The sequence below is a fragment of the Fundulus heteroclitus genome, chromosome 8 (assembly GCF_011125445.2).
Source record: "Fundulus heteroclitus isolate FHET01 chromosome 8, MU-UCD_Fhet_4.1, whole genome shotgun sequence".
In the NCBI taxonomy this organism is placed as follows: domain Eukaryota; kingdom Metazoa; phylum Chordata; class Actinopteri; order Cyprinodontiformes; family Fundulidae; genus Fundulus; species Fundulus heteroclitus.
The window spans coordinates 1,293,405-1,310,495 of NC_046368.1; the positions used below are offsets into that span (position 1 = coordinate 1,293,405).

A 17,091-nucleotide genomic window follows, 5' to 3' on the forward strand; every position below is an offset into this window, starting at 1 on the left:
TTGACGTTTTTTTTTCATTTAGTAAATTTCCCTTTTTGTAATGAAGTGACTTTGTTCTACCAGGCTTGGGAAGGACAACACAACGTGGTCCGACCTTAATGTAAAAGAACTGTACTGCTGATTAAGTCATTTCTTCAAACACTGGTACAAAGACGTCTCCTGCTCCTACATGGCAGTTTGCATGACTTGTCATGCTCATATTAAAAATGCCCATCATCTGCCTTCTGGCTGCGTCCATTCTGTGACCTCTGCTTAGTCAGCACCGGATGTCACCATGAACAACTTTCTGCATACTTTCTCACAACTGCTGATTGGAGTGACTCTCTTTCTAATCCCTGTAGAATTATGGAGGCTTCTCCATCAGACGCAGTCCTAATCCCCCTAGCTACTGATCGTGTGGCCAACGCGGAGTTGTCCTAGTCACGGTGGGACTCATCTGCAGTGATTCATTAGCCGTGGGCGGTCAGATCACACGGCATTGTGGAGGAGCTCTGTATTTACAACACAGGAAGGCGACTTGGGCCTCAGACCAAGCTGTTGACAACATGGGACCGTGGCCCCTTTTAGTATGATGACTAATCCAATGGGGCTTGTCTTAATCATCGGCACACACAAGCAAAGCACACGCCGTCACTCGTTCCTTTACACATGAGCAGACACATGCAAATAGTCTGAAGGTTTCCCAGTCCTCATGTGGGAAAACGGATTGAAGGAACAAGACGCTATTTGCTGATTGAGGTGTACTAGTATGGATAAAAAACGTGCCATTATTTTCCTTAATCGAGCAGATCGGCTATTTACTCTGGGGTCTTCTTGAAAATATTTTAGAAAATGTATGCTAAAATCTACATTGAAAAGGGCATATTTTAGTTTATGTCCTTAAGACACAGGGAGAGGATAAATTAAGGAGTCGATGGTGAACATCGTTTCAGATTGGTAGATACGTATCGGAACATTCCTGTCATTAAATCATTCCTCATAGCTTTAACATGGATTTTATTAACTTTAATGCATAGATTTTGCCTTGTTTTGCCAGAAATTTATACATTTCACAATTTCAGAAGCGATCACCTATAGATGCTACGCTTTTCAATTGATTTTTTAATTTATTTTTTCCCCTTAGTATTAATTAAGATAATCTTTTAAATTTTATATATTTGTTCTGACTGGAAGTATTGGAGTGGCTCAGCCAAAGCCCTCACTGGGATCTGATAAATAATCTGCAGAGCGAGCTGAAGATTAGGGTGATGGTAAGAAGTCCTTCCAGCCTCAAAGATCTAGAGCTCATCACCAAAGATAAATCATCAAAATACCAGGGGAAACATGCAAAAAAACAAAAACAAAAAAAAAAAACTGGCCGGCATTTATAGGAAGGGTTTGATTGCTGCAATGCCAATGATTTAACATAATTGACATTACTGGCAATTTACTCTTTGATTTTTGAAGAGTACACATGGTTTGACATTTCATTGTTTTAGCAAAACTCTTTTTTTAAATTGCTACTCCTTTATTTATTTACTTATTGCAACAGATGCCTTTAACCCTAAATCCAGGAACAATATTTTTTCCTTGAATCAAAGCAATTTTACATCTAAATCCGCAGAGTGTAGAAATCATTTTAGGCTTAACTGTAGATGCTTCTCATTTAAAATTTGTCCTCCTTCCTTTATCACAGGAGAGCTGCTGGATGGCCAAAGAGGACTTGTTCCTTCCAACTTTGTGGAATTTGTCCAGGACAAAGAAAAACTAATCGGGGAGGGCGAGGAAGACTTAGGCCCGCGGGACCACACGTCCCTGGCCCTGATGACTGTGGATGGAGGTGCCTCCCAAGATGTCCTGCTGGGCTCAAGCAATGCCCTGGTTCCATATAGTAATGGGACAGGGGGAGCCCTGGATCCCGAGGACCTAGCGGAAGACGTTGTGCCTTACCCCCGTAAGATAACCCTCATCAAGCAGCTGGCACGGAGTGTTATTGTGGCATGGGAGCCTCCGGTAGTGCCTTTGGGCTGGGGGAACATCTCTGGCTACAACGTGTTGGTCGACGGGGAGCTTCGTGCCAGCATACCATACACCGGCCGGACCAAGTGCTTGCTGGAAAAGCTGGACTTGGACAGCTGCATTTACCGCGTCTCCGTGCAGAGCGTCACCGACCGCGGCTTGTCGGACGAGCTCCGCTGCACCGTGCTGGTGGGAGCCAACGTGGTGGTGGCGCCGTGCGGCATGCGGGTGGACGACATCCAGCGGGACACGGCCGAGCTCTCCTGGCTGCCTAGCAACAGTAACTACAGTCACACTGTGTACTTAGATGGGGCGGAGCATGCTGTCGTGAAGCCCGGCAGGTATAGACTACGATTCCACAACCTGAAGCCCCTGACGGTTTATAAGGTCACAGTAGTGGCACAGCCCCACCAGGTGCCATGGCAACTGCCTCTGGAGCAGAGAGAGAGGAAAGAAGCTGGAGTGGAGTTTTGCACTCAGGCAGCAGGTCAGTAATGTTTTTCTCTTTATTTTTTCTATGCAGTATAAGCAAACAACGTCCACGCTCCTTGGCCTGGTTCACATTTCCTAAAATTCCAACTAAAAAACAATGCATATTTGTAGGAATTTGTTGTAGAGAAACATAAAGAGCCTCATAATTATGATGGAAAATTACACGTGATTGTCTATGTTTAAAAAATAAATAAAAAATAAAACAAATTGAACAACATGGTTGAACAGCCTTCCTGCAATCGCAGCGGCACATCTAGGGACCTTGGTTGAATTTCCAGCACAATCTTAATTGTTTTGAAGCCTGTAACAGGTTTTTCCCCTTAGGATTTACCCTGCATTTAGCTCCATCCTCAATCTGAAGGAAAGCCACAGCATCATCCTATCATCATCATGTGGCTGGGGTATTCAAGCTAATTTGTTAATTTTCTGCCACATATAGCCTTTTGCATGTGGGCAAACTAGTTACATTTTGTCTCATCTTAACAGAAGCCCTATGTTCATGTGTTTGCTGTGTCCTGTACAAGACCCGAGGCTTCTCGACAATTTTATCGCTGATCTGTCTGGAGTGTTTATTGGTATTCAGTTAAAATGGATATCTATTTACTAATTAGGTGACATCTGAACGCTTCAGATTTATAAAAAAAAAAGAAGAAAAGAAACACATGTATCCATTTTCCTCCACTTAACAATTATGCATCACTCTGTGTTGGTCTGTCACTTTACTTTGCAGTAAAATACATTAAAATTCCAGAGATATGAGCAGTCTTGCAAGATGCTGTATAATAAGGCATTACAAAATAAACATTTCTTTTAAACAGCTTTTAAAGCAATGTTATTGATATTGAGTTTACAGTCTGGAACCACTGTTTATTGTATTATTCATGAACATCTAATTGACAATGTCTCGTGATCTTTAAGTCTGTGTGCTGTGCTGTAGAAGAGTCCGATCCCACATTTTGATCTTATGCTATTTTTGTGTATTGTATTCCGTCCAGGCCCTACACCATTTTGCAGAACAGGTCAGAGATTAAGCACCAGTGCTTTGCTGGTTTTTCAGTGTTTCCCCCCTGACTGTTATAAAACACTACTCAGCTAATTTGTCATTAGTATCTACAAGAATCTTTTCATTTTGGCCAGAGGATGATTACTACATGTTCACTCAAGGCATGCGGATAATCTTGCATTTATTTTTCATTTAAAAGCAATAAATTGACTCGAATGCCTTTTTCAAATTTTAGCACCATTTTGCTGTTTGCAATCAAATGCATTCACAATTTTGCCCATGTTTGCCACATAGAGCACATGACCAATTAGAGGGTAGTTGAATAGTAACATGATACAGTTCACATGATTCATTTTCCCATCTTATAAACTACATTGCAAAGAAATCCAACAGCTTCATTTAAATTAGGGCCTCTTGACTGCTGCCTTTTTTGTTTTACATTACATTGAATTTTTTTCATTTAATTGTTTTTTGTTTATCAATTATATGCATGAATGATCCAACATTTCAGGGAACGGGACAAACAAAAACAGAGCTGCACTGTGTGTCTGCTTATTATGCCCTGCATTTGGAAAAGAAGGAATCAAAGCCCAGATTGCTTGATTTATTTTGGATAGAGTACAGCTTTGTCTAATCAATATCCTGCATCTTAAGTAATAATATTTGGCATGATGAAATAGTACACTCAACTACAGTTAAAATTAAATTGTTATTATGCTTGAATAATCGTTTTGTTTTTGCCAGAGATGAACCTAACATCTCAAAGACAATTATTATGTTTTTGCCAATAAAGCAAATAAGTTAACAATATATTCAGAACAACCAAGTTTTTTGTTTTACTTAATTAATAAGATGATTAAAAAAAACAAAGCCTTCAAGGTTTGAACTGGAACAATACCTGAAAGACTAAAAGGCATATCTGAAAGACAGACTTAAGTCCAAATCAATGCTAAGACAAAAAACACTGATATTTGTATTAGCCCCTTTCAGATCATAACATCAAAAAAGACAACTAATTCAATTCAGTTTTATTTATATAGCACCAATTCATGATACATGTCATCTCAAGGCACTTTCCAAAGTCAAATTCAATCAGATTATACAGACTGGTCAAAAAGTTTCCTGTCTAAGGAAACCCAGCAGATTGCATCAAGTCTTGACAAGCAGCATTCACTCCTGAAAGAGCGTAGAGCCACAGAGACAGTCGTCTGCATTGTCCATGGCTTTGCAGCAATCCCTCATACCAAGCAAGCATGAAGCGACAGCGGAGAGGAAAACTCCCCTTTAACGGGAAGGAAAAACCTTTATAGATCACAGGTCTTTTTACACATAGCAGAGCATGTATTTTTATAAACTACTAATTCTAAATTATTAGAAGGCTTTAATTTTTGATGTGATGTTTGTAGACTTTGCCAGAATATGTATTTATAAAAGTAATACTTGATTTTTGCTAACTAAAAGTCAGATTTGTTACACACTGTCCCTTTAACCGTTACAGCTCAAAATGGTTGGCTTTTTCTTTTTTACTACCCCTCAAGGTGGATCTGAGTTGTAATATTGGTGGATTCAATAACTGTTCTGTTTCATGACCTTCTGGTTGATCGTAAGACAAACAGTCGTAGATCGCAGAATGAGAGGAGGATTTGAAAGGGGCTAGTGTTTGCAAACATAAGGCTTATGCAAAATCTGTAAAGATTTGTCAAAAACCTTCACAGACACATCTGCACAACTGACGGCAAACATTTTTTCTCTTCTTCGTGACATAGTGAGAATTTCCTAATACTCAGGTCAGACTCGTTTGGCTTATAATAAACACATTTCTGGCTAAAACATAGCTAAATTATCGGCAAAAAACAAACGTATTTCTACAGTAAAACAGCTCATATTTGAGAAAAACAAAAAAAAAGCCTTCGGACCTAAGAACACCTTAATTCTGCTGGCATTTTTCTGACTTTGGCAACACAATGTCTTGTTATCATCTACTTTTGTAAGGCACACTGAGAAGTATCTGCATGTGTCTTCACAAAGTATTGATTAGCGTGTTTTGAAATGATTTCATAGGTTGATATTTTCCTTTATGGTTGCGGAAGTATTAGATTTAAATATTAAATATCCATGCAAAACAATCCCTGCACTTCCATCACTTCCTCATTTATAGTCATATGTTCCTCTGCATGGTTGTATGTATACTTACTTACATAAGAGGAATGCTTTACATCTTTCCCATCGTTGTATACTGTCAATAGCAGGCCAGTAAATCATATTGTGGAAGGTATTTTCTTACCTCTGCCTCCTCACCTTTCAGGTCCCCCACAGCCCCCGCAGGATGTTCAGGTGCTCTGTGGGCAGGCTCCAGGGGTCCTGCAGGTCCGCTGGAAGCCTCCTATCCTCTCGCCGACAGGCACATCTAATGGGGCAAATGTAGTCGGCTATGCAGTCTGCACTAAAGGACAAAGGGTGAGTGAGCATGTCTAAGTAGTATTAACATAGACTATGCTCTCTATTTAGCTTTGACAGAATTGTTAGTGATAGTGAGGTGCTAATCCTAATTTCAAGGCTTCAGTCGAGATTTTTGATGGAATCTTTTATGTGCATCCAACAGATGCAGGGTTTAAAACATTTTAGTAAGTGTTTGGTCGTGTTGAATCTATCTAAAGGATAACATATATCATCTTTCAAATAGAAGGATGACCTAATATATTTGGTGTACACAGCAATGCTACCTGCTTGTAATTACTGTTCAAAGCCTGACTCACTTTCTGGGACAAGTTGATGTCTTGGAAAGGTCTCTCACCCCCTCTGGTGACAGCTAAATCAAATCAAAACACCACATCTAAAAGGTTAAATCCTCATATGTATTCACCTGTAAAAATAAATGTAATGGATTCATATAAAAACATGTCTTTTTATCTTGTTTAGGAATAGTAATTTGAGGTCCACAAAAGATTGTTAATGGACAGCTAGCTTGTTTGAGCAAATTGTGATAACATGGTTGACCCGATTCCTATGCAGGTATTAACTTTTGAGCTAGTGCCATAAAAGCAGGCAAAAATTCTGGCTAAAAATATCAGGAGAACGTGTGATAGTCAATATCTTGGTGAAAGTAACAGTGATGATATGACTTCAGATAAATTAACAAATATTTAAGTATACTGCATTGCCTTTCTGCTTTATGTTTACTGTGGACATTGATCCCATATACTAAGAAAAATATACTGTTAAAAAATTAAATACTTTATTTCCATTAAAACAACATGGCTTTAATAAAACGTACATCTGACTACAGCTGCTATATTGGGATTTAAACAGCTTAGTTGCCTGGAAATAAAGTTTCCTTATCACTTTAGCAAAACATCGCAATGACCTTATTAAATATCTTTTGCTGCTTTAAAAGATTAACATCAAGAGATATATTCTTGCCCTACAGAACATGGATCCAATTTATATTGCATTCCAAACAGTTCTCTTTGATTGTGATAATCGGAATGCTGATATTGCAACCATAATACATTTAGGATGTACAGGTAAGCCTCCTTTGAATGCAGCCTAAAAGGGGGCAAAGTTTCCCTTGTCCTATTTGGGCCGGTCCCATCAGTAGCATGATGCTGAAGCTGGAATTGCCAGGCAGAAGGTCTAGATGAAGACAAACTAGGATATGTATGGACATAGAGGTAGTTGGTGCAAGAGAAGAAGAAGCAAAAGATAGGGTTAGCTGCTGGAAAATGACTAGCTGTAGCGACCTCTGAAGGGGAAAAGCCAAAAGAAGAAGAAGGTTGCAACTTTTTTTTTGTTATTGTTGAGACAATGCTATCAATAGAAAATGGATACCATGGCTGTAATTTTTTTTCAGCAAAACAAGAAAACTTTCACAGTACTGAGATGTTCTAGAGTTACAAAGGTATAAGAAGATCCTATTGAACAAAAATTCTGTATGGCAGTATTATAGTGAGAGAAACAGATAATCTTTCTTGCAAGATGTCTGTAATGCCATAAACAGTTATTACTGGTTCTTTAAATAGATAAACACATCTTTGTTTTCTTTCTTCAATCCAGATAGCTGAGGTGCTGTTTCCGATGGCTGACTACGTTAGCATTGATCTGACAAGGATTCAGTGCCTGGAGGCCAGAGAAGTCATTGTTAGGACACTGTCAGTCCAGGGAGAGTCCCAGGACTCCCATGTCGCCGTCATTCCAAACAACCTGCTTGTGCCTCTACCTCCAATACCCCTACCACCCCCCATGCACCCGCATGCAGGCCCTCCTCCACTTCCTCATCCTCAACCTCACCTCCTATCTCCTCACCATCCTCATCCCACCCCCCAGCTTCCTGCTCCGCCCCATGGCCAATCACTCCCACCTCACCATCCACATCCCCAACCCCATCCCAGACTTCCCCATCCAGGCGGACCCCCACATCCCCAACCACAGCCCTTACACATGCAGCCTCACCCTCTCCACCAGGGTCCCAGGCCCCAGCACCAACTGCCTCTGCTGCCCCACCCTCACCCCCACCCTGTACCTCAGAGACCAGTAAGTGCCAGAGACCTGGATGCCAAAGAGCACACAGCCCACCATGGAGGAGCTATTCCACCCGGCCAACCTGGATGGGACCCGGGTCGATCTCCTCTGCAGCCTCCTGTACCCATGCAGGGCCACACTCTGGAGGCGCCGCCCCCTGTCCATTTGCGCTCCCCCTCCCCTCAGAGGATTCTTCCTCAGCCCCAAGGCACGCTCATCCCAGACACTGTGGCTAAAGCCATTGCTCGAGAAGCAGCGCAGAGGGTGGCAGCAGAAAGTGGCAAGGTCTGGAAAGAGCCTCAAACAAAGTTATGAAATATTGTAGTATGACTTTACACATTCTTTTTTCATATTTGTTCTAGTTTAACGTTAAACCTTACTTATTTGATTTAAGATGGTTAAGGGAACAAACATAAATAGAACTTTGAAAAAAAAAATACAATGACAGTATCCAAAACTGGAAATATACAAACGGGATTGTAAATGTTGCTAAAACAACAGATTTGCTCGAATTTTTACACACTTTTCTCAATTTTAGGGGGACAGAAGAACAGGGAGATATGGAGAGCAGGGCCATTCATTTCACCAGCATCACTCTGATGAGGAAGAGGAAGATGAGGAGGGATTTGCCCGAGGACGTCGGAGAGGACCCTCAGTTGACGAGTTTCTCAGAGGCTCTGAGCTAGGGAGGCCGGTAAGAACGGAGCGTTAAGTACCGACTTTCCTCTTCTTTGAACACAAATGTTTTTTTTGTTTTGTTGTTTTTGTTTTTGTGGGAAACGTCTTAAATGTGTCAGGTTGTGTGTTGTGTGTGTGCATGTACATCTGGGTGGCTGCATGTCTACACTCCTTGGCCCATGTCTCTGTGCGTGCTTAGGTATGTCTGTGGACTTAAACAACTGCGTCTGTGTGTTTGTGTCTTTGTAATGACCACAAGCCTCACTATAGTCACAATGAAGATTATCACAGCGAAAGCAGCCGGGGCTCTGACCTGTCTGACATCATGGAGGAGGATGAGGAGGAGCTGTACTCTGAGATGCAGCTGGAAGAGGGACGACGACGCAACTCGCACAACACACCCAAGGTGCAGTTCTTTGCACTCACTGTGAACTCCTTGAGTCAAGCATCCTTGTTCATTATGATGTAGTGAACTGCACAGGCACAGATACTTTAAACGACTGTTGCCTTGGCTTGCATTTTACTTTGTGTTGTTAGTGCGTGTGCTTAAGATGTGTAAATGAAGGCAAACTTTGAGCCCACTGAACACATATGCACCAGATGGTTTGGATCTCAAATCGATCTGGGCAGCTCTGTGTGAGTTTTAGTTCCAGACTTGTAGGAACTTTTTTTTTTTTTTTTTTTGTCTTCGCAATCAGACGAGCTCGTTTTGCAAGGAGAACCAATAAGTGAGTAGCAGCTGCCATTGAGCAAGACTGACCCCACCGAAAATGTACCTTAACTGCGGCGTCCACCACTTTCACTTACTGACACTCCAGGTTAAAAACATGTGAGAATTTTTTCAAGTACTCCACTCTAGTCAGTTCTTGACTATTGAAGACTGCCACATTTTCCTCGATCTGGATGTTATTTTGTCTTTCGCGTTTTGAGGAGCAACGAGGAGAAATGTGCTCTTGTGTCATGTTATATATTTGTACCACAAGGAATCATGGATTATGGCTTGTACTTGTATAGCGCTTTAACTAGTCTTGATGACCTCCAAAGTGCTTTACACTACAGTCAGTCATTCACCAATTCACACCCTGACGGTGGTGAGCTATGTTAGTAGCTACAGCTGCCCTGGGGCAGACTGACAGGGGCGAGGCTGCCATACACCGGCGCCACCAGGCTCTCTGACCACCGCCAGCAGGCAATGTGGGTGAAGTGTCTTGCCCAAGGACACAACGACAAAGACAGTCAGAGCGGGGGAACGAACCCCGCCAATCGTCCCGCCAATTGCAGGACGAACTCCCTAACCTCTACGCCACCATCGCCCCACATTATATAATAAATAAGCTATAAATGAATAATAGGAAACTCGGGTACTAATGAAATACTTAATAGTTAATCAGTAATGCATTCTAAATTGTTTTTGAGGTATTTAGTAAATCATATATATTTAAAGTTAATGAACACATTTGGATGGTGCTGTAATTTTATAATAGCCTATTACTCTGAACTATATTTGAAAAAAGAAAACAACATCAATCTGATACTCTTGAGGATAAACATATGGACTCTCCTTTGATTTTGAATCAAGCTGCTTTCACACGGACACACGGATGGGGGAACATCGGGAGTATTGTATAGTATACTATAGTAAGAGTAGGAGGACTCTGCCTTCAACTGACAAAGACAGAGAATGTGACAGTCTGGGTTTGTTGTTGCTATTAGAGACCCGACAGGCAGGAGACCTGAAACTTATCCAGATACGGTGTTTGCATTCGAAAGGTTTATCAACAGACACCTGCGTCAGGCAGGAGACCTCTGCAGGATCGAGCTGGGGATGTGGCAGTGAAGAGAGCTGGCTTACTCACTGCAGAGGTAACAGGCAGGATGGCTGAGGCTTGATCAAAGTCCGGAGAACAGGCGTGGCTCTGTGAAGGCAGAACCAGGCATGCAAATCCAGGAGCTGGGCAAGGCTCATTGTTCGTGAAACGAATCCAGGTCGTGGTCCAGAAATCAGAAGCTTGGTAGATATCCAACAAGGTAGGACAATCCAATGAACGTGATTGAGGTCATGACAAGGCAGGCATGAAAAGGAGCACTGGACATCTGCTCACTAAACCGTTCAATAATCTGGCACTGATCTGCTGCTGACTGCAGTGAGCATAAAAAGAGCAGAAAACAGGTGTGAGCTATGAGCCTCATTGCATTCCTTCACTTAACTGCTTTAAAAGCTAACTTTAATAACACCCACTGTCACTCTCACTGTCAGTCCAGTGATTTACTCAGGCGTTTGCACTTCCTCTTACCTCCTTTATTGTAGTCATGCCTACCAAAGAAATTACACACAGTTGTGGAATCTTGTTTCAGTTAAGTGTTTAGGTGCATGAATTATTTCCCTCGCCAGCATTGAGGGAAGAAGAAAGGTAACTGGAGCAGCATGGTCAAAGTTTGTCTCTGCACTGCGGGAAACCAGCTTTTTCAGTTCGCAGTGGAACTTTGAGAGGCCCAATGTGAACCACATCCCATGCTCACTAATGTCTTTGCATAGTGTTTTATATGTGTTCACAATTGATATTTCAGGTCTCTGTTACCAGTATCAGCTTCCAGTCATTTTTTATTGATATTTCTCACTTGCTTGTGTGTGTTTGAGTGTGAGTCTTTGTGTCCTTGTTTCAGTGCCTGCCCGTGAGTTGTGCATGGTTTTGTTGGTATACAATGTCTTCATGTTTGTGAGTTTTTATTTACACACATAGTATATATATATATATATATATATATATATATATATATATATATATATATATATATATATATATATATATATATATAAAATCAGCTCACATTTGTGTGAGCAGATAAGGAATACCTGATATTCGTAAATTCTGCTTGGTGTCTGTATATTTCAGTCAAACAGTCCAGGTGGAGGCCGCCATGACCGGGACAATGGCAGACGAATTCAGCATGGCGGATCCCATCCTAAGAGGCGTCCTCTAATGGTCCCATCCATTGGTCAGTATGTGCTTATGGCAATAAAAAAAAGGTGGCAATTGGTTCATAATTCTTCCGTATTTCTTTGTGACATAGTAATTCATGTAATTCTACTTTACTACAATTTCCTCAAGCTTTGCTCCTTCTCCAGATCATTACTGTGCCAATGAACCGTCTTTGTTTCTTTTCTCATACAGAGTTTGATATTGCAGAAATTATTAGGATGTGACTTTACGAAACAGCGCTGCTCTCTGTTGCTGCACAGACATGCATGAATCGTATCTGTCACTGTTGAGGAATATGTTCACCATTTTTAGATTTTCAAACAGTACCTGGAAAAGTATAGTGAACAAGTAAAATTTCCCTCTTTGACATGTTACAAGGACAATTTTCCATGTATTTTATTAGGGTTTTGCATCATAGACCAATATAAAGTAATACATAATTGTGGAATGGAATTTAATAAGAACTAAAACATGGATTTCTTTACAAGAAAACCATTTCTCTTTACAAAATCGCCTGAGTTCAGTCAAATTGGATGAAGATATTATGTGAAGAGAAATCTCCATGTCTTTATTTTGCCACAGATTCTCAGTTGGATTTAAATCTGGAATTTGACTCATTCAAATATGTTTTGCTCTAAATAATTAGATTATAGCTCTGGCTGTATAGGTCCTTGGTCAAGAACTTTTCCAGTCTTAAATAATTTGCCCGCTCTAACAAGATATCTCCTAAATTACCCTTTTTATTAAAGAATTTCCATAGTATTTTTGGCATTAGGACCAACATAAAATAAAATAAGTATGAAAACCACAATATCTAGACTGAAGAGAAATATTCCATACTGAATGCATTATCTTTAGAATAGTTTTTGGTTTGTGAAACCTTTGCTCTACTTCTCAGGTGTCAAACTTCAGTTCTTGAAGGTTAATGTTTTAGGACTTTTGGATTAGTCCCAAAACCCAGATACCTGAATCAAATAACTTAAGTATCTCCACGTGTACTGAAGTTTTGCTAATGACCCAACTATGTGATAAAGTTGTGCTTACGCAGAGACACTTAAAGGTTGCAGGACAACGACCCTTGAGGACCGGATGTTGACACCTTTTCTCTAATTGTAATAAAGTAAACTGGATTCTCAGTTTTTCCAGAAACTGTCACAAACTGTCTTTCACAAAGCACTGAACTGTGGGGTGCACAACTAGTAGCTGTCCTGTCAACAGATTGTTCCACCTGAGCTGTGGATCTCTGCTAATCCTTCAGAGTTAACTCGGCCCTACTCTATAGTTAACGTTCTCCCTGGGATCATTTTTTATAACCTACACTCCTACACATTTCCTTCCCTGACCTTTCTGATGTGCTTTTTTTTCTTCGTGATGCTGTTTGTTCTGTAACACACATCTGAGGCCTTTCCAGAAATGCTGCCTTTATAATGAGGTTAAATTACACACAGGTGGATTCTGTTTACCAATTAGCTCTCTTTGGCCCTGGACCTTTTCTAGTGGTACCACATTAAATTGGGCAGAATACAACTATAAACATAACAATTACAATTATGCATCCTTTTCCTTCCACTTCACAGCTATGGACTACTTTGTGTTGGTTGTTTTCAATAAATGCACTAAAGTTTATAGTTGCAGATAGGCCAAATGTGAAAAAAAGTTTATGGGGTACTAGAGCTTCTGCAAGGGGTTTTATTTGCTAATTCCTGTTTTTTTTTCCTGATTACCTTTCGCAGCAAACCTATTGATTACACTTTAGGAGCAGAAAAGTTTTAAGTTGCTTTGTAACCACATCATCTTCAACTGGTATTTCTCATAGAAGTAACCTCTGAGAATAACAATGAGGGAAACCCCTCCCCCATCAACGAAGATGTTAACTATGGCAGAGTAGCTCGACACAAGGCGTGGTCATCCCGCAGGCACAAGGGCGGCACCAGGTCTCCCCATGGTATGTGCCTGGCAAGCTGTTTCTACCTCCCAAGCATGGCAGCAAAGATGACCACCAGCACTCTGCAAATAGAAAGAAGTAGCTGTGGACACTTGGAACTGCCTGTTTGTTTGTCTTACGGAATAACCGTTAAGCTTACATTAGAATCGCATGACTGCACTGCAATGGAATGGAGTGGTGGACACACTGGCAGGACCAAAGGTCTGCAAAAGAAGTATCCACAGCTGCAATGGTCAATGACTGATAGGCTGTTTAGAGAATGTCACGCACACCCTCTCCGTTCTGATACAATCACATCCTCTATACTTGTAATTTGGACCAGTCAATTATAACCATTGGAACTGCTACTGATAAATAAATAAATAAAAATAAAAAATAGCCTTCCTAGGTTTGTTTTGTTTTTCTTTTAATATTTTAATTCTTAGTTTGAGTTTGTAAACTGCATTTTAAGACACCGGTGTTGGGCAAAGGCTTTATAAGTATTTAAAAAACAGTGACAACAAATTCTACTATTAGTTAAAAAAAAAAAAAAAAAAAAGATCAGCATTAAAAACCTGAAGGGACTTTAGGGAAGGGACTGAAGGGACTAAAATAAAAAATGTTATGGATCAAAATCTCGTTGTGCTTAGTGCCAGGCAATGAAACAATTTCATAATTTTATTTAGGGGCATGAGCTTACAATAATAATGATGAAGGTAGACTAAACAACTAAATAAGACAGAAAATATATACGCCCCCACTTTTTCTAAGTATTTTTACAAGATGGAGAAGAGAAGCAACCTGTGAACTGGGTTTGCATACTTAATGCTGGTAACATATTTACATTGTTAAACAATACTGCAAATTAGTTGTGTTCACCAACATATTGCTAGTTCAGTATTTTTGTTTTGCCTTTCGACTTGCAAATCAATAATGTGGCACAATACTTCAGGGAATTGTATGTTTTGATTGTGGTAATGTTTTGAGACAAATACCGTTAGATTTTTTTTCTCCATATAATGCAGGTTTAGTCTGAAATCATGAACAACTTTAAAAAGTATGTAAAGAAATCTTAAAGTCAGTATGAAAATAGACAGGAAGCCATTATAAATCTGCAATCACTGGGCTGATATGATGATGCCTTCGCATACCCATAAAAGACAAGCTTTATAGATTAACTGGAAGTGATGAATAGATGAATGTTTCAATCCAAAGTATAAAGAATTACAAGAATCACATCTAGAAATGATGAATCATTTTTCAAGTTTTGTTTGGGTAGAAGATAATATTTAGCTTTGATGTAACTCATAAAAAAGGACTTTGCAACTGCCATGACATTAAATTATAACTTTGGAGGAACAATGAAGCAGAAAAACCAAAGATATCAATTACCTTATCCAAAAGAGTATTATCTCCAAATCTAATAATTTCAGTCTTGTTTTTATATCCTTCACAGTATACAGCAGCCTTGGGGTATAACTATCAAGTTTAATGTAGCAATCCATTTATTGTCTGGATAACAATGAAAGGAAAACAGTCCTGAATATTGGTGTCAAAAGCAGCAAATATAATAAAACGTAACAAAAAATAACCATTAAGGAACACCACAACAAATGACAGATAAAGATGAATGTTTGACTTTAATGTCAAAGAGGTCTCTAAATGTAACTACACTTTAAATGTAGTCATTACTCTTTTCCTCTCCAATATAAAAAAAAACAGTTGCATTACTTCAGAGCAATGCTTTTATACATTAAAGTTGTCCTTTCCAGCTACTAGTTAAGGTTAGCATGAATCAGTACATTTGACAATATTGTTAAACTACTCCCCACAACCCTGCAAAGATTAGCGGGTATAGACAGTGGATTGATGGATGGATGGATGCTTCACTACAGGTTTTAGGTTGATTTGTTTTCAATTACGTACAATGCATGTCAGAGTCTTGTGTCTTGTCTCATTTCCATGAATCACGTTAATGTGTTTCACCCTGGTTTCCCGCCACACTCAATTCCTAGCGCATTGCAAGCTGAAAAAAAGAAAGAAGCAAGACCTGTTAAAAAAAAAACAAAAAAACACATGCAGTGTCCATGTATGCCTGTTTGTCGTTGTGAATGCATGTGTGTTTGTGCCACGTTGTTTCTTTGAATAAATAGCTGGTCACAGCTATTTCCTGCATGTTTACAGGCACAAATATGGCAAGTTAAGAGAAACAAATCAATCATGCAGTGCATGATCTTATCAGTAAGGATTATTACGACGCCTGAATCTACTCACCGATTTCAATTTATTGGGGGCATGTCTTGGATATATACTATAAACATGCTCATTTCATCAAGAATAGTGAGTCAAGTATTATATACTTTACCCGTGGCTCAGCAGTCTGTTCCATTTGTGGCCAAATCCCACAACCACTCCCTGTGCCTCATGTCTGTTTTTATGTTTTTGTCACATTTATTAGTTTAAGAGTTTTTATGACTTGTCCTTTTTTATGTGTTTAAGACGGCTACAGGAATCGGGACCAGCGCTCTCCGACATACTATGACGAGTCAGAGCCCGAGGAGCCTTATCGGATATTTGTGGCCCTCTTTGACTACGATCCTCTGTCTATGTCCCCCAACCCAGATGCTGCTGATGAGGAGCTACCATTCAAAGAGGGGCAGATAATTAAGGTGGGGTGTTCAATGTTGCATTCGATTTAGAGCACTGCTGAAATATTAGCGTTCAAAGCTGTTAATAGGAAATTTGTGGTGAAATGCAAGAAAAGTTGTAAAAAAGATCAGCCCGTATTCGTATGTAGCAGATAAGGTTTTGCTGTGTGCCTAACCCTAACCCTAAGATACAATAACAGGAAATCAAATTTAAAATAGTGACAAAACCCCCCAAAAACAAACAAAAAAGTAACCTTTTACCATTTCGGCTCGTTTGTGTTACTCTGCGTCCTGTTTCACCCTTATGTCTGTCAGGTTTTTGGTGATAAGGACACAGATGGGTTTTACAGAGGAGCAATAAAAGGCAGGATGGGACTGCTCCCCTGTAACATGGTGTCAGAGATACGAGCAGACGATGAGGAGACCTTGGATCAGCTCATCAAGCAGGGCTTTCTGCCTCTCAGCACACCCGTGGACAAAATAGGTACTACCGAAGCAAGGCCGTTATGAGGAAATGTGTGTTTGAACAGTCAAAATGGAATTTCTCTTTATTGGTGCGCACAAAAAAATATAAAATCATAGATAAATTTAGGAAACACAAACATTGCTGAAACACAGATAGCAATAATGACAAAAGAATTAAAATGTTTATGAAAAGCAGAGCTTTAGGATAAGTAATTCAAGTCTTTTACAAAAGGGAAGACCATAACAAATAGTTATGGAAAATTCAGATGTAAATTGGTTTCTAGCTAAATTTATTTTGTTTTTTAGTATTATGTCATTTTTGTACTTTTATTTTTATCTATTCACTTCTACAAGCATTCTTTCCTCCTCGTGTTCTTATTTTTT

At 39.8% G+C, this 17,091-nt stretch overlaps 1 protein-coding gene across 7 annotated transcripts in view; it reads left to right on the forward strand.

Annotated features, from left to right (window-relative positions):
* si:ch73-287m6.1 (RIMS-binding protein 2) overlaps positions 1–17,091 on the forward strand; it is a 73,839-nt gene that overhangs the window by 50,132 nt on the left and 6,616 nt on the right. For 3 of the 7 annotated variants that reach the window (XM_036139822.1, XM_021320789.2, XM_021320790.2), the window contains 10 exons: positions 1,676–2,485; positions 3,486–3,509; positions 5,799–5,950; positions 7,547–8,296; positions 8,550–8,705; positions 8,949–9,095; positions 11,584–11,686; positions 13,487–13,615; positions 16,094–16,263; positions 16,558–16,726. In XM_036139822.1, the coding sequence (XP_035995715.1) occupies positions 1,676–2,485; positions 3,486–3,509; positions 5,799–5,950; positions 7,547–8,296; positions 8,550–8,705; positions 8,949–9,095; positions 11,584–11,686; positions 13,487–13,615; positions 16,094–16,263; positions 16,558–16,726 (2,610 nt within the window). The remainder of the gene's footprint in view (positions 1–1,675; positions 2,486–3,485; positions 3,510–5,798; positions 5,951–7,546; positions 8,297–8,549; positions 8,706–8,948; positions 9,096–11,583; positions 11,687–13,486; positions 13,616–16,093; positions 16,264–16,557; positions 16,727–17,091) is intronic. The other 4 variants (XM_036139826.1, XM_036139823.1, XM_036139824.1 and 1 more) reach the window with 4 other exon arrangements.